We start from the raw sequence: 20518 nt of genomic DNA, 5'->3' as shown, positions 1-20518 counted from the left end.
AGACACATAGTTAAGATGACCTCAGCCCCATTATTGATATCATTAGGTCAATGGAAGAATTCTGTTGACCTCTTGAGGGAGTGAATCAACTGCAGCAATGGAAAAACCCCTTCCATCGCTGTAGCAAGTGTCTACACTACAACAGCATAGCTGCTGCTGTAGCACTTATAGTGTAGACATGTCCTAAACATGCTCAGTCCTTTCAACCTTTCCTCATAGGCCATGTTTTCTACACCTCTTTTATTGCTCCCTCTGGACAGGGAAACAGTATGACAGCGAACCACTGGTAACTGTTCTCTGAATATGGTTTTTCAACCAGTTGTGCATCCATCTTACAATAATTTAACCAAAACCGTATTTCCTTAGTTTGCTTATAAGAATGTCATGTGGGACTGTGTCAGAAACTTTAGCCCTAACCTACACTATCCAGGATAAACAAAGCACGCTTTGTGATGCAATATACTTGATTTATGCATGTGCTTTTATCGATATTTCCAAAATGTAATAATTCACCAATAGGTCTCCCAGTTATTGGGATGAGTTAAGATATGGGCATATCCATGTAATGTTAATGACTAAAAACCCAATACGACAAAATACATTCAGTGTCTATCCATGGAAGCTTGAAACTGAAGAAGTCTTTCCTTACAGATATTTCCTTCTGACTTATTTCACCCACCGCCAGCTGCAAAATCAAGTAAGTTCATACTAGTTTATTAATGTTAGTGTTTTCTTGTAAGAGAAAAGAAAGGAAGAATTTGTTTGGAAGGAAAGCCATTTTAAAAAGTTATGTGGGTTTGGAAAACAGTACTGATACACACAGAAAACAGACTGAAGAAGAGAACGTGTAGGCCCAGATTTGGGCCCCTTGTAGTCAAGAAACTCTTTTTCAAGTCTTAGTAGGGTCACAACATCCGTTTGAAGGAACGTCTCCACAAATTCATACTGCCACAAAGGCTTTAAGGGGGTTGGGAGTACTCTTCTGTAGGCCTCAGACTCTGGTCATGATACAAAACAGTAAGTCTGGCCCAATGCCAAACTCCATAAACGAACCATTTTTGCCACGAAGTTCAAAAACAAAACAAAACAAAACAAAACAAAAAAAGCATTCTGAACAGCTTAGCATGGCACTCCCCTAACAACACTACTTAGGAAGCACTGGGGTGTAGGGCAAGTATTATTACTATGCCAGCCCCAGCACCCACAGCGCCAGGCTAGGGTCAGATAAATTCTGCCATTTGACTCTAAACAAAAACAAAAGCCAAGTGTTTTAGAGGGAAGGAGAGTTTCTAAATCACAGTAATCATGCTTCATCAAAGCAGAGACATTTTTCAACTTACCACTAAAGCAGAGGAGCACATGCCGAAAGACAAGACCCATCGTAAATTCAGGCGATCACCAACTATGCCACTGACAAAGAGACCCTAAGAACACAGGTAAGTATGGTAAGCAAAGCCACATAGTTTACATTTGTTTTCAGCATGATCTGTAAGAAGAGTCGAAGGAATGCTGGGAACTCAAATCTGACCCCAAGTACAGGTGTGTAGAAGTTTGGTGGCGGTATTTATTTTTACAAGATCTCATACAAACAGAAGTGTTTCCACGAACTTATGCTCCTGAAATTTCAATGACAATGACTTTGTTTTGAGGGAGGCTCTCCTGCAACATTTGCAATGCAAACATGGCAACATTGTACTAGATTGAGAAAGTGACACTGATTGGACTATGAACAGAATGAAAATTGCAAGTCTGTTTTTGGTGTCCAACTGTAGATAAACACAAAGCAAACAGAACAGTGAAAGCTTAGATTTCTAGAAATTCAGCTTTAATAATCTAAGGTGTTATGAACAACACAGGTAAAGAAATTTGCCTAATTTAGAAATATGACTTAAAAGGTTCAGAAAAAGCCATCCACTTTAGAGAGTGATATAATAAGTGTCCCAAAACAGCAAGGGTAAATGTATCAGGAAATATTTTACTTTAAATATAGGCTCCCCATCTTCCACATTCCTTTCCAGCCTCCTGAAGTGCAAATTGCCATGCACCTGAGAGACATTCCAGCATGTACCACATGTACATGTAATGTCACATCATTACTACAGTAATGTCACATCATTACTACAGCAGACTTCAGTAAGGAGCCAGAGTATTGGGGGAAGTGCCCAGGAAGTGTCTTTTGCAGAGTGTTTGTTACCCTGCATGATACAAAACCACTTGAAAAAGCCTCCTTAAATCTGTGCAACACACCAGTGCAAAAGACATTTATTTGATCCTACAACCCTCCTCCCCAAACTCCTCTATTGTCTGGCTCCTTGCTATGTCAGACTTCCGTGGTGGATGTGACATGCCACTAGCGTGTGGTGTTGGAGACTGTGCTGGATTCTAGGAGACCTGAAAGAGGTTGGGAGGACAGAGAAGGTAAATTTAAAGCAGATTATATGCTGACTGCCTTTCACCATTGCTATTTGGAGCATTCAGCATGTAATTCTGAAGTAGATGGATTTCTCTTAAACCTATTTGCAGACCCCTTAAAAGATGTAACATATCAGTGTGAGGTGAGGGCAAAAATAATGCAGCCAAAGGGAATCTGTTCACTTCCAAACCCTTAGTGTTAGTCAGGAGCAGAAAGCAGATCCTGTCCCTCCACTCTCAAACATGATGGGTCATCCTCACCATCCTTCCCACCCAAACTTTGGCAGCTGTGATTAAGTTTTACTCACCACAGCATAGGAAAAGAGAAAGATAGTGTCCAACGTCCCCAGGAAAAGAGTGGCATCTTCTGCATTGGGAAATAAATGGCTACTGTTCCAGAGCTACAAAGAGAAGCAATTGAATCATGAGTCTTCGAAAGAGACAGATCTCATCCTACAATACACAAGAAATACCTTGCTCCAGTAATATCCCATCTCTGAAATACTTTAGCTAATTGATTGAGTCAGGATGAACTTCCACTTCAAATTCTATGAAAAGCACCTTTTTCCTGCTGGAGACCTCAACTAACTTCTAGCACACCACCAGTGAGAAACACTACAATTAATATTTATGGTAACAATGTTGCTCATCTACATGCTGCTTTATATATAATGCCTCTGCTCTCAGGATCTTACAATCTACATTAATCGGGTAACATAACAGGAAATGACCAGGAGGAGGGAGAGAACAGAGGAATCAGGGGGAAAAGATACACTGTTCTTGGGAAAGTGATATTTACAGAGAATTCAGATTACCTGTTTTGTTCCAATTTTGTTTTTAAACTGGAGTTCAATTTTAGTTTCAAAGTGATCTGACACAGGGAGAGAATCAGTAGTCCCAGAGCTGAGATTAGTGACGGAACACAAGCTGAAAGTAGCAAGCTTTGAGGATGGATTTGAAGGAAGAGAAGAAGGAATTAATTAAGGGGGAGGGGGAGAAAGAAAAAAAAAAATCAACCTTAAAGGGGACATTTCCTATGCTCAACTTTCATCAACTCCATTTCAGTTTTTGCCATAGATCAAGTTCTTCAAGGCAGGGACCACCTTTTAATTATGCATTTGCAAAATGGTGCTTTGATCCATGATTGGGGCCCTTAAGCACTATTGTAATAATAAATGACAGCTATGCTTCCACACATCTCATTGCCTTCAGTCAGGACAGGCCTGGCTGTATTTGGAGTGCCTTCTACCCAAGTACTGGTCACACCTAGCCTTATTCAGCTTACGTGATCTGACCAGGCAGCAGCTGACAGATGTGGCTTCTATTTAGTTATGTTTTCCAAAATAATGCAGTGTGTAAAAAATATGTAATAATAAAAGGTAAAGCCACGGAAGAAAACTACTGCTGCCACTAGAGGTCAGTAGTATCCATATGTCGGCCTATTAATAAACTATATTGCTAGCTCAGAATGCTGAGCAAATCAGGAACGAGTGGTTAAATACTGATTAACGGGTAGAATATATATCCACAATACTTCATTTTACAGCACCCACAGGTGTTCTATACCCTTTACGATAACATAATAAAAACCTAAGGTCCCCGAACCAGACAGATTGCAATCCAAAAGTTTACACTTTACATTTTACACTTATTACACAAAGGCGTCCAAGATGGGAGGGGCTGCAAGTGCTTTGGAGGACAAGATTAGAATTCAAAATGATCCTGACAAACTGGAGCTATGGTCTGAAACAAACAGGATGAAATTCAATAAGGACAAACGCAAAATACTACACTTAGGAAGGAACAATCAATTGCATAAATACAAAATGGGAAATGACTACCTAGGAAGGAGTATTGCAGAAAAGGATCTGAGGGTTATAGGGGATCACAAACTAAATAAGAATCAAAATTATAATACTGTTGCAAAAATATATATCTGTCTGAGATGTTGTGACTGAATGAACCCCTATAATCACACCACTGTAATAATCTTTGTACACAATATTCCTCATGAGATATCATTTTAAAAGTAGTAACTCATGGATCAATAATATCATGGTGAAATGCATATCTATAAAACGCGTATATTAAGAGTTATGGATGTAAACTGAAATTATGACTGAAATGCATTTACCAGACAAGTCTGGAAAAATCCTGATTCTCAAAGACAAAGGAGAAGCTGACAGCTCTAGCGGGTGTCATCAAATCTCACTGGCAATCACTAGTCAAGTGGCCGTTCTTTGGCAATGAAGGGGGGCAGGAAAAGATTGATCTGCATTTTAACAAACAACATGGAACTTTTTTCACTACAAGATTCCATGTCTCCCTCTTCACAGGGAGAAGGAACTTTATCTAGCGTAACTCTCACGAAAATGCATTTCAAAGGGTGACTGGGCTATAAAAAGAAAAGGAATACTTGTGGCACCTTAGAGACTAACCAATTTATTTGAGCATAAGCTTTCGTGAGCTACAGCTCCCTTCATCGTTCACAAAAGCTTATGCTCAAATAAATTGGTTAGTCTCTAAGGTGCCACAAGTACTCCTTTTCTTTTTGCGACTACAGACTAACACGGCTGCTACTCTGGGCTATAAAAGTGAGGGACAAAAAGACCTCAGGGATTCTATCTTTCCCCCTCCCCCTCTCTTGCACTCTTTCGCCTAAGATGACAAAGGAAACGGCCCTTTGGAGTGTGGGGGCAAATCCTGCCTTGAGAATTTGGTCAGTTATGTTGCTTGGAACATGTGGTAAAGATATTACCTGGAGCCAAGTCTAGTTTGTTAAGTCTTAGCTACTAGGAAGCGTTTTATATTTATTTCTCTTGTAACCATTTCTGACTTTAATACCCTATAGCTGTACTCACTTAAAATCTCTCTCTTCGTAGTTAAACGTGTTTTATTTTTTAAAATCAAAACTAATCTAGTGCTGTGTTTAAACTGAACTGTTTGGGGAACTCCAGTTAAAGTAGCAAACTGTTGTATAAAGCCCCCTTACAGGTGCAACAAACCTCTAATTTCTGAACTGCCCAGGAGAGGGCTGGACAGTGCAGAACGCAAGTTTTTGGGAAAATTCAGGACTGGGGGAATGTTGGGGTCACCCTGCACATGTTAACCCAGGCTGGTAGAAGCCTGAGTGTGGCTGGTGTGTTGCTGACAGGCTACTGGAGTCAGAGTTGCTGGACCAGGGCTGTAGCTATACACACACAGGGTGTGACCTGAATGCTGTTTAGCTGTTTGTGAGTGGCCCAGGTTGGGAGCTACAACAGCAAAGCACTGTGAGGCACCCTAGATTGCAGGGCAGGAGGTGACAGGTCTGGATTGCACCTGGGAGTGTTATGAGCAAGACATGAGAAGGAATTCTTCCACTCAACTCAGCACTGATAAGGCCTCAGCTGGAATATTGTGTCCAGTTCTGAGGACCACACTCTGGGAAAGATGTGAACAAACTGGAGAAAGTGCAGAGGAGAGCAACAAAAATCATTAAAGGTCTAGAAAACATGACCTACGAGGAAAGATTGAAAAAATTGTTTGTTTGTTTAGTCTGGAGAAGAAAAGACTGAGGGGGGACATTATAAAGAGGAGGGTGATAAATTGTTTTCCTTAATTTCTGAGGACAGGACAAGTAGTAATGGAATTAAATTGCAGCAAGGCAGATTTACGTTAGACACTGGGAAAAACTTCCTGTCTGGGTATTTAATCACTGGAACAAAGTACCTAGGGAGGTTGTGGAATCTCCATCATTGGAGGTTTTTAAATACAGGTTAGACAATCATCTGTCAGGGATGGTCTAGATCAGTGATTTTCAACCTGTGATCCATGGAGCCCTGAAGGTCCGCAGACTATGTCTAAGATTTCCAAAGGGGCCACACCTGCATTTATAATTTTTTAGGGGTCCGCAAATGAAATAAGGTTGAAAACCACAGGTCTAGATAATACTTAGTCCAGCCTCAGTGCAGCGGACTGGACTAGATGACCTATTGAGGTCCCTTCCAGTCCTATATTTCTATGATTTTTATGGTTTATCCTTTAGCCAAGAATCCAACAAAGGAACGGACATTCCTATGGATAGTAAGAACATTCAAAGTTGCAGTAGCAAGGATTTAAACCAACAACACCACCCAAGAGGTTTGGAAGGGTAATATCCAACCTCTAACTAATGGGGTTAGGAAGAAGTTTTCCTTATGTGCAGGCTATTTATAAGATTTTTTGCACGTTCCTCTAAAGCAGTGGTCTCCAAACTTTTTGGAGCGCGCACCCCCAGGGCCAGCTCAAGGGAAGCAAAAAAAAAAAAAAAAAAAAAAAAAAAAGAGCTGCCAGCGGCATGCCGCCAAAGACGGAGCAGGGAAAGCCAAGCTGCACCTTCGGCAGTGCTCCTCCTGCTACGCACCCCCAGGGATGGTCTTGCGCACAAAGTGGGGTGCGCGCACCCAAGGTGGGAAACCACTGGTCTAAAGTATCTGGTGCTGGCCATTGTTGGAGACAGGAATCTGGACCAGATGGACCACGGGTCCGATCCAATAGGGCAGTTCTTGCGTTCCTAATACAAGAAGATCTATCCCGCCTGTGTTGCACATTAATGGGAGTTACGTGTTAGTATGGAAGGGAGAACAAACATGTTTTTCCAATGTGTGAAACGGAAGCCTAAAAACGGAAGCCTAGGAAATGTGCAATCTGAGGAAGAAGAGAGTCAAACTTCCTCTCTCTGCTGGCCTAGCCAGCCAGCTGCTCTAAAAACCCCACACCTGCCATAGTAAATATTTTGCTGGCTCAGGGCTACCTCCTCACACTCAGGTAAGGCCTTGTAGAAGATAATAGGACACTTTCTGTGCTCATTTACCCCTCGTGGAACTCCAGTATAACTGCATGTAAGCAAGTACAGTACATCGACTTCCATAAGGCCAAATCCTGGTCCTACTGACCACAAGGCAACACTCCCATTCATGTCAAAGGAACTGGGATTTTAAAGGCAGTGGGAGCTGCTGGTAGTTCTGCATTTCTGAAAATCCAGTCACTTACTGGAGTGTTTAACTGTGGACATATCAATCTAGTCTAGGCACCCTGTTAGGAATATCTTGGCCATTACACATAGCTAGCTTGGATTGTAGCACAGGTTTCTTCCTTCCCACATCAGCCGTCCTTTCCAGAAGGAGACCAAAAGCACTACCACTGACAAAACCATAGCCACGATGTTACTAACACCTCTGCTTCTGAGGTGCAACTCCCTCCATTGCTCATTTCATGCACAGGCACCTGAAGCTACAGTCAGTGGGTTTTCCATCTTTTGCATTCTGCTGACTGCCATACACAGATGTTTCTGTGGACCCAGTTCCCATCCCAACACCATAACTCCCCACTTCTCAGAAAGTTTCACTCTGTGCACACTACGAAAGGCTCTGCTGACCGCTGGTGGTCCAGAGACTATAGTGTGGGATCTACTGTTTTAAGTCACCTGAGACTCCCACCTATGCAAGTACTCAAGTAGCCAGGGGTATCTCTGGCAAAAAATAAATCTCTTTTGCACCAGAGTTTGAGTTGGGCCATTCACATACTAGCATTCATGTGTCTGTATTAAAACTTGCCAGCTAGGCTGATAGTCCTGACTGTTCTTACCTCATATGGCTGGAGCTCAAGGGCCGTGGTATTTAGGTAGGAAGGAGTCCATTGGCTGGAAATGCTGACCTTAACATTGCTGAATGTCTTTCTGGAAGCATGGAGCAGGGAGTAACTGCAAGACAGAGAGTGAACACACACAGTTTTGACAGATCTTCACTGGAGCAGAAAGCGAAAGGGACCCAAAATTCCATACACAGTCTGCTTCAGGGCCCAGCCAAGAACCTATTCTTTATTTTTTGGTGGGAGTGGAAGCACCCTAATGTGCAGTTACATACTCTGATTGTTGTTAGTGTGGGGAGGAATGCCAGGCCTAGGAGTGTGATCAGCGTCTCAATTTGGAGGGACGGATTTTTATTTTATTTTTTTTTAAGGTGGGGGGAGATGAAATGTTCACCAATGGTTATACACTTCTCACACACACACACACACTTTCCCAGCTAATCACCACCATAGGTTCTTGTCTAAAGACACATCAGATATCCTCTCTCCTCCAGAACTCTGCATGAATCACTGTGTGTAGAATGCAGTGAGGAGAAGAAAGCTACCAACAGCAATGGCAGAGCACTTCTCACTGGTTAGAGCTCTCATTAAATGTGCTCATTGTTGGGACTGAGGGTTTATTTTCCCCGGCTTTTGGAAGGCTCCTCTTGCTTCCACTCTTCTGTTGTGTAAGTCTGCATGCAGTGAGATGGACGGGTCAAAGAAGTCCTCCATCATGAGTACTATTTATGTCAGTGGTTTTCAACTTTTTTTCATTTGTGGACCCCTAATAAACTTTGAATGGAGCTGCGGTCCCATTTGAAAATCCTAGAAATAGTCTGAGGGCCCCCAGGGGCCACAGACCACAGGGGCATTAAGAGTATCTAACTGCACATTACGGTGCTTCAACTTCCACCAAAAAAAACCAAACAAACAAACAAACAGTTTTTAGCTGGCCCTGAAGACCACTATTCTATGGTAACAACCTCCTTTCATGGATCCCTTAGACACAGCCTGCGGTCCCTCTGGGGTCCACAGACCATAGGCTGAAAATCACTGATTTATGTCAGTATTCACACAGGGAATATGCATTTAGTTATCTGAATGCACAGGAAACCCCGGCACAACATTACTGACACTGTGCCTCCCTCCACACATCATTACTACTTGGCTTTTTATAGAACCAATGGTCAGATCTTCTCATTATCCTCTTTTTCTTTCCCTCCACACATGCACCCCCCAAACGCAACTGGACAAATGTCATGCAGATCCAGGAGCGGCCAACCTACCTGAAGAAGGTAAGCAGGAACACAGCTATGTGGTGATGAGTACAATGGGACACAAGGGACCTGTTTGCAGGCTGCCTTTGCAAAATCCCAGGCATAGCCATACTTCTGGCCTCGCCCTCCTTCTGGCCCTTGGCCTCAAAAGCTGGAAGTTAGTTTAGGTCATTTCTCTTCTCACTTAAAAGGAAAGAGGGAAAAAAAACGTTTTAAGAAAAGCTCACGTATAAAACAATGTTGAGCAAGTAGCTGGAATGCAGCAAGGGGTACAATGCTATTACACTCATTCCCAGTGAAGTTCAAGTCTCTAACCTCACCTTTAATGTTCTGCACATCTGTGTCCATCTCATCAGCTTCTACTTTCCCGGCACCAGTAATGCCTGGAACAGTCTTTCTCATGCCCCAAGCACCTTCACAGTCCTACTTCTTTCACATGCACTTCCTATGTCCTGTCTGTCTCGGTTCTTAAAGGGTGCCCATCAGCAGACAAACTCCCCAAGGGTCTCTCTCCCCACTCCCTGACCTGTCATCCATCCCCTACTCATATTTGTCCAACTTAGATTGCAAGACGCTCAGTGAATGAACTATTTTGCACCATACAGACTGATCAAGAGTCTTACTTGCTACTGGTATATGACTTACACGCACCAGTGATCTTAAAGCAATAGTTCACGTTCACATATCTGCCTCTTGCCAGCATCTGCTGGAGTCAAGTGTGAGATTTTGAATTTAAATGGCTCTTCCTTTGCCAATAAGATGTCAATGAGAGGCCATATACAAAAAAGAGTGGACTTACACAGTTGGAAAAAGGGAAACACAGCTGGAAAAGGGGAAGCTTAGCTTAGAAATTATGGGGTGGTGAGGTCCAGTAGATGGGCCTCCTGCCTACCAGTCCTGTGCCCTATATTCTAGTCCCATCTTGGCCACAGTTGTGATGTACAATATCAAGCAAGCCACTTAACTTCTCTGCACCTCACCATCCCCATCTGCAGACTGATGTTCATGCCTGCCCACGCCTCCTCCTTCTACAGTTGCAAGGTATGGTTAGTGAAAGGGTTCTGACACTAAGGTCAAGTCAAAGAATGTAACAGTTTATTTAGAGACTTACAGCTAGATCAGAGAAACCAAAGCAAGGAAGGAGTGTGCAGTGCTTGCTAAAAACTAGGGGAATGGACTAGACCAGTGTTTTTCAAACCGTAGGTCGCGACCCAGTACTAGGTTGCGGCATGTACGGCAATGGGTCGCCTTGCTCTGGTCAGCACTGCTGACCAGGACGTTAAAAGTCCCGTCAACGGTGCTGCTCAGCTAAGGTAGGTTAGTGCCAACCTGCTCCAACACTGCGCTGCGCCCCGGAAGCGGCCAGCAGCGGGTCTGGCCTCTAGGCAGGGGGCCACGGGGCTCTGCACGCTGCCCCCCGCCCTGAGCACTGGCTCTGCACTCTCACTGGCCAGGAACCAGCCAATGGGAACTGGGGGGGTGATGCCTGTGGGCGAGAGTCGTGTGAAGCCGCTTGCGTGCCTCTGCCTAGGACCCGGACCTGTTGCTGGCTGCTTCCAGGGTGCAGCGCGGACCGTGGTGCCAGGACAGGCAGGGAGCCTGCCTCTGAACCCTGGCTGCCCTGCTGACCGGGAGCCATCGGAGGTAAGTCCATGCCCCAATCCCCTGCCACAGCCCTGAGCGCCCCCAAACCTGGAACTCCTTCCTGTACCTCAAACCCCTCATCTGTGGCCCCAGCCCAGAGCCCTGACCCCCCGCAACCCCGAGTCCCCCCCCCAAACGCAGAGCCCCTCCTGCACCCAAACCCCTCATCCCTTGGCCCACCCCAGAGCCTGCACGCCCAGCTTAGAGCCATGACCCCCTCCCACACCCCAACCCCCTGCCCCAGCCGAGCCCCCTCCCACACCCTGAACTCCTCATTCCTGGCCCCACCCCACATCCCTCACCCAAACCCTCTGCCCCAGCCCTGAGCCTCTCCCACACCCCAAACCCCTCATGCTCCGTTGGGTCGCGGGCATCAACAATTTTCTTCAACTGGGTTCCCAGAAAAAAAGTTTGAAAACCACTGGACGAGACTCAAGAGGCTCTTTCCAACCTTGACACTGGCCAAGCCTTAAACTCAACTCAATGGCAGTTCTGTGTTTGCCTGTCTGTAGATAACACAGTAACTTGTGAATTCCACATCCGATCTATTTCAAAATGTATGGGAATAGTTTAGGCATCAATAGATAGAACCGAAGGGGGGGACAAATGGAGCCCCTGCCATTTGATTAGCACAGCCACAGCTTCAAGCACCTCTGCCATTGTCTTTAGATCAAAAAACTGGTTAATGACACCCCCTAGTGCCTTCTTGCATAACACCCCACACATTCTCCCAAAAGAGTTTAACATGTTGATACCCTGATTTATCTCACCAAGAAGAACAAAGAGGGGGAGCATGTACACAGCCCCTGTTATACAGGCGGAGATGTGAACAGGGAATGGGGGCAGCCAGAGCAGTCAGGGGGGAGACTGGGGGACCTGATGTGGGAGGCAAGGCAAATGGGGGGGGGGAAAAGAGATGGTTCACATAGAGTCCCTACCTTGGGGGGGGAGAATAAGGGACTCCTGTTATGCAGAGAGGAGGAATGGGGGATACACAGAGCACATGCCATGGGGAGAATAGAGGCTACACAGAAGCCCTGATATTGGGAAGAAGGTGGGAATGGAGTGGGAGAGGGAATGGGGGCACAGAGTACCCTTGGCAAGGAGGGAGATTGTGAGACCCTGGAATGGGAGAAAAGAGAGGGATGGAGGGCACACACAGAGCCCCTGCCATGGACCTGTGTGATGTGGGATCTGAAACCTTAAGGATAGTAGGGCCTAAGGGTCATCCCACCCATTCTGTAGTGTGGCCCTTTAAGGTTTAGAATGGAAAGGTCTAGGAAAATGACAGAGGCAGGTATGGGGAGAGAGGAAGTGGTCCTGAGGGAAGTCTGTGTTTGCGGAAAACCTGTGCTGTTATTCCTTTAAGGGGGCAAGACAGCTCCCCTCTCTCCCAAGCAACCAGAGCCAGCTCTGGGAAATAGGACTGTATGCATACATCCTGACTCAGCTCTCAGCACAGACACCAGCAGGAGGAGGCAGCCTACTCGCTGAACCCTGGTGGGCAGCTTAGAGACAGGGACTGGCTGAAGGAGCCGCTGGAAAGTCACAGCCAGCCTAAGGTAAGAAACACAGGGCATGTCCTGATTGAAAACCCCAGCCCCTAGGAGGAAGGCTGGGAAGACCCCTGACAAGAAAGGGGTGCTTTTGGGGAAAGCTGTATAAACCGAACCCAGGAGAAGGGGTATATTGTGTAAAGCTTCTGGAGGCGAGTGGCTATTTCTGAAAACCCCCAGTCGAGGAAATTGAGGAAAATGTGCCTGCAGGGCCTTGCTCGGCCAGCAGGAGGTACTACAGAGGAGACATCCCCTATGGCAAGTGAGCGTGTGGGAATCGTGCAATGGGGAACAACGGGATACACAACTCCTTATGGGGAACTGGTGCGCACAGAGAGCTGCTGCCAGTGGGGAGGTTGCGAGGTGCCCAGGGAACAGAGGGGATGGAAAGGTGGTGCACAGGGAGTTTGTGGTTGGGAATGGAAGAATGCAAGGATCCCATGGTGGGAGCAAAGTGCTTGGTCTAGAGAAGCTATGAAGGGTGAGACTGATTCCCTACTGTAAGATCGCCTTTATTCACAGCTGCAAAGTCAACCAAGAAAAATCCCCCTGAAGTTACTGCTAACTAACATCTACTAGCATTAACACAGTGTCGCCAAGCATTTTATGCACCAGATCGCTTTTTGAATTTAATTGCAACCTAGGATCTACCCTACCTGTTCCCCGAGGCCCCCCCATCTCCCCACCCCCAGTCGCTCGCTCTCCCCAACCCTCACGCACTTTCACCAAGCTGGGGGTTGGGGTTCGAGAGAGGGTGTGGGCTCTGGGCTGGTGCTGAGGGGTTTGGGAGGGGACTCCAGGCTGAGCCTGGGGCAGGGGATTGGGGTGCAGGAGAGAGTGGGGGTGCAATCTCGGAGGGAGTTTGGGAGCAGGGGGGGGCTCCAAGCTGGGGCAGAGTGTTGGGGTGCAGGAAGGGGTACAGGGTACTGGCTCCGGGAGGGGGGGGTCAGGGCTGGAGCAGGGGATTGGGATGCAGGAGGGGGTTCGGGGTGCAGGAAGGGGTATGGAGTGCTGGCTCCGGGAGAGGGCTCAGGGCTGGGCTCCCGCCAGGCAGTACATACCTCGATCAGCTCCTGGCGGTGCAGTGGGGCTAAGGCAGGCTCCCTGCCTGCCCCACGCCACTCCTGGAAGGGGCCAACTCCCCCCTGCAGCCCGTGGGGGAGGGGCACGTGGCTCTGCATGCTGCCCCTCTCTGCAGGCACTGCGCCCGCGGCTCCCATTGGTCGCAGTTCCCCGTTCTCAGCCAATGGGAGTTGTGGGGGTGGTGCTTGTAGGCAGGAGCAGCAAGCAGAGACCTCTGCCCCTCCCCACAGGTGCATGCTAGCCACTTCCAGGAGCGGCATGGGGCCAGGGTGGACAGGGAGCCTGCCTTAGTTGCAGCCCTGCTGCACCGCCAGACTTTTAGCAGCCGGAGATCGCAATCAACTGGGAGAGTCTCCGGGATCAACCAGTCACCAACCAGTCGATAGCCATTGAATACTGCTCTAATACATCCCCTCTGCCCCACCAGGGCTGAACTGTTCTCTAGAAAACATATCTTTGACACTGCTATAAAGTTGGCTCTGGGAATATTAACAGTAGCTATTAGTATTACCAGCCAATTTTCAGCTAGTTAACACTCCCTTTCCCTCCCACAGTTTCTTTTATGTAAATAAAAAAAAAGTGTCAATACACTGTGCTATACAAACATTTAAAACACTGCATGGGTGGGGAGACTTGTGATTTAGCCGTGTCAACATTGGCTAGCCAAATCAAACTAGAAAACCATTCAGTGGGAGCAGTGTTGCAAAACAGCACTGAAACCCACCACACATTCTGAATTCCAGCTATGGAAACATTCCTCCTTTGGGCTGTGAGCCAGTTTACCAAAGAGAACTTAGTGGGACAGGAGAAACACAGAATTCCTCTGTCTTCCTTCACATGTGCAGATGCCTTTGTGATGCTTTGCATGCTTGACAGGACGAAAGTAAAGTGGACGCATCTCAAATTTTCAGCCACCGATCCAATTTGGAGCGCTTAACACTCACCACCCAGTCTGTCTCCCTCCCTCTTTTCTGAGTTACTGGCTGCTGCATTACTTCTCACTTGAACCCTAGGGCAGAAAAGCAAAATGTTTATGGAAATCCCATCCCATGGTTACTCCACAGGTTCCTCTTTTCCTCTTCTGTCCAATATTTTTTTAAAAAAAGATTCCATTAAATGAACCTCCGCAGTGAAAATCTTACTGCTAAGGTCTCCTAAGGCAGACATGCCTGGCACTAAATATGCTACAGCCACTAACTGCTGATGAATATTAAATGGCAAAGTGTTCTAGGGTTGGTTCGTTTCTTTAAATAGGCAAAGCACCTACCCTGGGAATAGTGGAAGAAGAGAAATATACAGCGACAACCATCTTTTGACTGCAAATCTACCTGCAGGTTATAACTAGGGCTGGCTGGGGAGATGGAAGGATACAGCGTGTACATGTGCCTCAGAATAGCCATTAGCCTGACAGTGAGAGCACTCACCTAAGACATGAAACTCTGGTTCAAACCAGACAATTGGGCGAGTCTTAGGGCTTGGCTACACTTGCGAATTAGAGCACATTAAAGGAGCCCTGGGCACCCTAGCTCACTATCCGTCCACACTGGCAAGGCACGTAGAGCGCTCTGACTCCACGGCTAGAACGCTCCTGGTACTCCACCTCGGCGAGAAGATTAACGCTTGTTGTGTCTTGGCTGAAATGCCCGGGCGGCAGTGTGAACGAGGTGTTGCATTACTGCGCTCTGATCAGCCTCCGGAAACGTCCCATAATCCCCTTAAGTGGCCACTCTTCTGATTGTTTTGGAATCGCTGCAGGAATGCGGATATGCCCTTTGAAAGCCCCATTTCTGCTTATCTGCTCCGAGACAAAGAACCATTACTGTGGAATGCTGTGTGTGAGAGAGGGAGGTGGGGAGGGCAGGGGAGGGGGGCGGGTCTGCTGCTGTCTGAACTTACAAGACAGCATGCGGACATGCTCTTAGCTCCCGCCCCAAAACCCACTCTCTCCCCCCACATACACACAACACACTCCCCGTCACACTCCACGCCCCGCCCCCCTTTGAAAAGCACATTGCAGTGACTTGCATGCTGGGATAGCTGCCCATAATGCACCTCTCCCAATGCGGCTGCAAGTGCTGCAAATGTGGGATCTCATTTCCCTTGTCCCAGCACACAGGGCTGTACACAGACAACTGCTTGGAGACTGGGGTAGCTCCCTCCATAGGCAAGTCAATACCCCTGACAGACACAGGCACAGTTCCTTCACTGTCACAATTCTCCATACAGGTTAACAGGTAAGGTATAGGGACACTCATCTTCCACTGTCCTCACCTTCCCAAACTACTGACTAAACAAAGCCATCAGCTCATAAGGCTGCCTAGGCTCATCCAAATTTTCCTTACCAGGCACATTGCCACTCCCCACAGATAAACTGCTGCTCTTCTCACTACCCTGAGCTACTTCCAGCAAATCAGAGTTACCCTTTTCCGGTTCACTTTTACAAGCGGTACTAGCCAACAATCCAACACCCATCAAAAAATCTACCCTTTCCTTCCTCAGTTAGGGCTTCAACCTGACCATCCACTTTAATCTGCTCCTGAGAAACATTGTCCTGACCAATGAGTTCTTTCTGTGCTTGATCTAATTCCAGATTCACTTCTGAGACATTAGACAGACATTCAGAAACTTCATTCACAGACAAACAGCTACTTTCCAAAGACAAATTTTTGGAAAAGCCCTCCATATACACAACTTTAGGATTAATCCTCTCGTTAATCCTTGCGTTAACTTGACTGAACATAGCTTTAATATCATTTCCAATCATAAAATCCTTAGGGATTGTGTTCTTCATTCCTACAACCATGGTGCCCTCAAATCCCTTCCATTTAAGGTGGATTTTAGCCAAAGGCACCTTAACAGAATACTCAGATAGGGCTACAACAGTTACACTTTCATCTAGCCAATAATCTTCCTCCCTGACAAGACTTGCTTTAACCAAAGTAATATCTGCTGCGGTGTCCCTCCATGCCATACGCCTTACTCCATTCACTTCTGCACTGCTAATAAAATCTGCATTATTTTTCCCATATTTAGCTTTAATGAGTTTTAAGGTCAAATTCTTCAGAGACCAGAAACAGCATTTGCACACAGGGCAGCAGCGCCGGGCTCTGTGTGGCTTGCCTGTGAGTTTATAACAACATGATTAGCATTTGCCACGGCATTTGGGGTTGCTGGTTTTGGGCTGCCCTTCAGGGTTGGGCAATCTGGTCTCATGTGGCCAAGCACACCACAGTGATAGCATTCAGCCTGTTTATTCTCGTGGTGAGAGTTCCTACCCTCTGGGCCCCCATGAACTCCTTTATAATAGTCAGGGCCAGGTTTACTTTTAAATCCTTCCCTCCTCTTGAACTGGGGAAACTGGTGATTAATTTTCCCCTAGGGTTTATACCCTTCCTGAGCCCTGTTTTGGGTATGGGCATCTGCAATCTCTGCAGCCCGTAGGACTGACTCAGGGTCCCTACCACACAGTCTGCTCTCACATGGTCAGGCACAATGTCTAAGAACTGTTCCAAAGTTATTAAATCCAGCAGTTTTTCAAAACTCCCCTGTGCCTTTGCTCCCACAACCCACTTTTTAACAAAACCCATCAGCTTATGAGCACATTCTACAAAAGTAGAAAGAAAAGGAGTACTTGTGGCACCTTAGAGACTAACAAATTTATTTGAGCATAAGCTTTCATGAGCTACAGCTCACTTCATCGGATGTATTCAGTGGAAAATACAGTGGGGAGATTGCAGTGTTCTCCAACTGGTTTTTGAATGTTATAATTCTTGACGTCTGATTTGTGTCCATTTATTCTTTTATGTAGAGACTGTCCAGTTTGACCAATGTACATGGCAGAGGGGCATTGCTGGCACATGATAGCATATATCACATGTGGACACCATCGTAGGGCCTAATCACATCAGCCACACTATCAGAGGCTCGTTCACCTGCACATACCAATGTGATTAGGCCCTACGATGGTGTCCACGTGTGCCAGCAATGCCCCTCTGCCATGTACATTGGTCAAACTGGACAGTCTCTATGTAAAAGAATAAATGGACACAAATCAGACATCAAGAATTATAACATTCAAAAACCAGTTGGAGAACACTGCAATCTCTCTGGTCACTCGATTACAGACCTAAAAGTGGCAATACTTCAACAAAAAAACTTCAAAAACAGACTCAAAACAAGAGACTGATGAATTGGAATTAATTTGCAAACTGGATACAATTAACTTAGGCTTGAATAGAGACTGGGAGTGGATGGGTCATTACACAAAGTAAAACTATTTCCACATATTTATTCCCTGCTTCCACCCCCCACTGTTCCCCGGACGTTCTTGTCAACTGCTGGAAATGGCCCACCTTATCACTACAAAAGGCTTTTTCCCCCCACTCTCCTGCTGGTAATAGCTCACCTTAAGTGATCACTCCGGTTACAGTGTGTATGGTAACACCCATTGTTTCATGTTCTCTATGTATATAAATCTCCCCACTGTATTTTCCACTGAATACATCCGATGAAGTGAGCTGTAGCTCACGAAAGCTTATGCTCAAATAAATGTTAGTCTCTAAGATGCCACATGTACTCCTTTTCTTTTTGTGAATACAGACTAACACGGCTGCTACTCTGAAACCTACAAAAGTACAATCATTAGACATTTTAAACTTTCTAAACTTAACTCTGTAAGAATCGGGAGTAACCTTGAACCGCCTCAACACAGAATCTTTAAACCGCTCATAATCCAAGGCTTCTTGTTCCCCCAGTTCATTAAATACCTCCCTGGCTTTTCCAGTCAGTCTGGTCAGCAGGACAGGCATTCGCTGATCATTGGGGATCTGGTACAGACTGCAGAGCCGTTCAAAGGTAGACAAAAACTCCTCTATATCCTCAAAAAGAGAACTTGTGGCACCTCACTTGAGCTGTAGCTCATGAAAGCTTATGCTCAAATAAATTTGTTAGCCTCTAAGGTGCAACAAGTCCTCCTTTTCTTTTTGCGGATACAGACTAACACGGCTGCTACTCTGAAATCTATATCCTCAGTATCATTGTAAATGGGACACATCCTTTCCCAGTTTTTCTCATGGCAGTGGGGAAGTGGAGTACCAGGTGGCGATGACTTTCTCCGCTCTTCCATGACTTAGAGCTGAAGTTTGGCCGTCTCCTGTTCCATCTTGTGAGTCTCCTGTTGCCTCTGTTGAGCCTTCTCCTCAGCAGCCAGCAGTTCCAGATGCACTTTAGGAGCTTTTTCTTCTCTCTCAGCTGCTTCTCTTTTGAACTCAGCATTCTTTTGCTTTTCCAGCAATCAAAGATCTACTAGATTCCGTTCATGCTCAAGTTGCAGTTTATTTGTTGCCTTTTGTACTCTAATTTTTTCTGCAGCTTCTGTAGCCTCAGGTAAGGGCTGTGCTCCTGCCTCCTGATTACTGGCCAAGAACAGATTTCTCAGTTCTTGATTTGTAGCTTTCTTTCTAAAGCTTATCCCCTTTTCTGAACACAGATCTTCCAGAGCTTTTTTGCCAAGGCCCTCATATGCTCTTTGCTCACCCACTGCAACTGCTCTTTAACCAACCAAACTCTCAATACCAAAATTCAAATTTGGATAGCGTGGGATTCTGACCCAAAGTTTAATTGACCTGGTTCTGTGGATCCTGCCAACTATGCCACTGACTAATGATGCTGGCTCTGGCGGGACCCAACTGAGAGTGCCAATTCAGGACAAATTGCTTCAAGCAGGGCAGTTACAGCCCAAGGCTGAGGTTTTTCCACCTTTAAGGCAAACCAAACCTGACAAACAGAGAAGAGACTTTGGTCTCACCCCACTGGCTAACCACAAGTCACACAAGCAATTCCCTTAGACACGCCAGTTTCCCAGTATCTCCACCAGTGCCACTCATTCTGGGGATGAATGGTTATGAAAACCAATACTCCAGTAAAAGAAAAAGGTTCACTCTATCTCAAAGGACCAAGCCCCAGACCCAGGTCAATATACAAATCAGATCTTACCCACAAATCACGCTGTTGCCAATCCTTTGGAATCTAAAATCTAAAGGTTTATTCATAAAAGGAAAAGATCTAGATGAGAGACAGAATTGGTTAAATGGAATCAATTACATACAGTAATGGCAAAGTTCTTGGTTCAGGCTTGCAGCAGTGATAGAATAAACTGCAGGTTCAAATCAAGTCTCTGGAGTACATGCACAGCTGGGATGGGTCTTTCAGTTCTTGGTTCAAAGCTTCAGTGTAGCAAAGTTCAGCAGCAGCTTTTTATATTCTCTTGCCACGTGGTCTTTCTTTCTTTATTCCAAAGACAAGCTGTCCCACACATGGCATGGAAAAACATCAGAGTTCTGTCCGTAGGCACGTCCCTGCATATCTTGCTAAGATGCAAGGCGTGTCTGCCTTCTCTCAATGCGTCATTTGTATATCTGATGGTCCTTAATGGGCCATCCAGCAGGCTAGGCAGAGCTGACACCAACTTGTCTGGGGTGTCACCCAGAAGAATAGCATAAGTTTGAAATACAGACAGTATAGACACAATATTCATAACTTTAACTACAAAAATTATACACACATATAGACAGCATAATCGTAACCAGCAAGCCATAACCTTGTCTGAGACACCTTATTTGACCCCCTTTATACAAGATCTGGTGCCACTACAGGACCTTGGTTGCAACAATGTTCTATGCTGTCCCAGTTCAAGTCAATAACGTCACATACATCAAATTAGATATCCTGACATCTTTGTCCATCCACCCACCTAGCCACCAAGCAATGAAAAATACCCAGTTCTTTAGAGGAAACCTAAGCACCCTATAATGCAATTTGTCAATGGCACAGAGAGGAAAAAAAATCCTTCCTGATGTGATCAGTTTACAGGGATAGTCAATTATTTTTTTGTGAAGGTCCTAATTTCTTGGTCAATGTATAGTCAAGGTCCAGACTTCAGAGAAAATAAAACAC

General features: G+C 45.8%; 1 protein-coding gene across 5 annotated transcripts in view; it reads right to left on the bottom strand.

Annotated features, from left to right (window-relative positions):
- Positions 1-20518, bottom strand: part of SLC37A3 (solute carrier family 37 member 3) — a 47693-nt gene that overhangs the window by 24357 nt on the left and 2818 nt on the right. For 2 of the 5 annotated variants that reach the window (XM_074940164.1, XM_074940154.1), the window contains exons 2-5: positions 9291-9464; positions 8020-8134; positions 2721-2813; positions 1341-1424 (exon numbers count right to left, since the gene is read on the bottom strand). In XM_074940164.1, coding sequence (XP_074796265.1) covers positions 1341-1424; positions 2721-2813; positions 8020-8134; positions 9291-9391 — 393 coding nt within the window. In that variant the 5' untranslated portion in view covers positions 9392-9464. Of the gene's footprint in view, positions 1-1340; positions 1425-2720; positions 2814-8019; positions 8135-9290; positions 9465-14508; positions 14529-18658; positions 19626-19670; positions 20307-20518 lie in introns of those variants that run through there. The other 3 variants (XM_074940172.1, XM_074940190.1, XM_074940182.1) reach the window with 3 other exon arrangements.

This window comes from Natator depressus, chromosome 1 (genome assembly GCF_965152275.1).
Source record: "Natator depressus isolate rNatDep1 chromosome 1, rNatDep2.hap1, whole genome shotgun sequence".
NCBI classification, from domain to species: Eukaryota; Metazoa; Chordata; order Testudines; family Cheloniidae; genus Natator; species Natator depressus.
The sequence above is the reverse complement of the archived record's forward strand: the minus strand, read 5'-3'. Positions and strand labels throughout refer to the sequence as shown.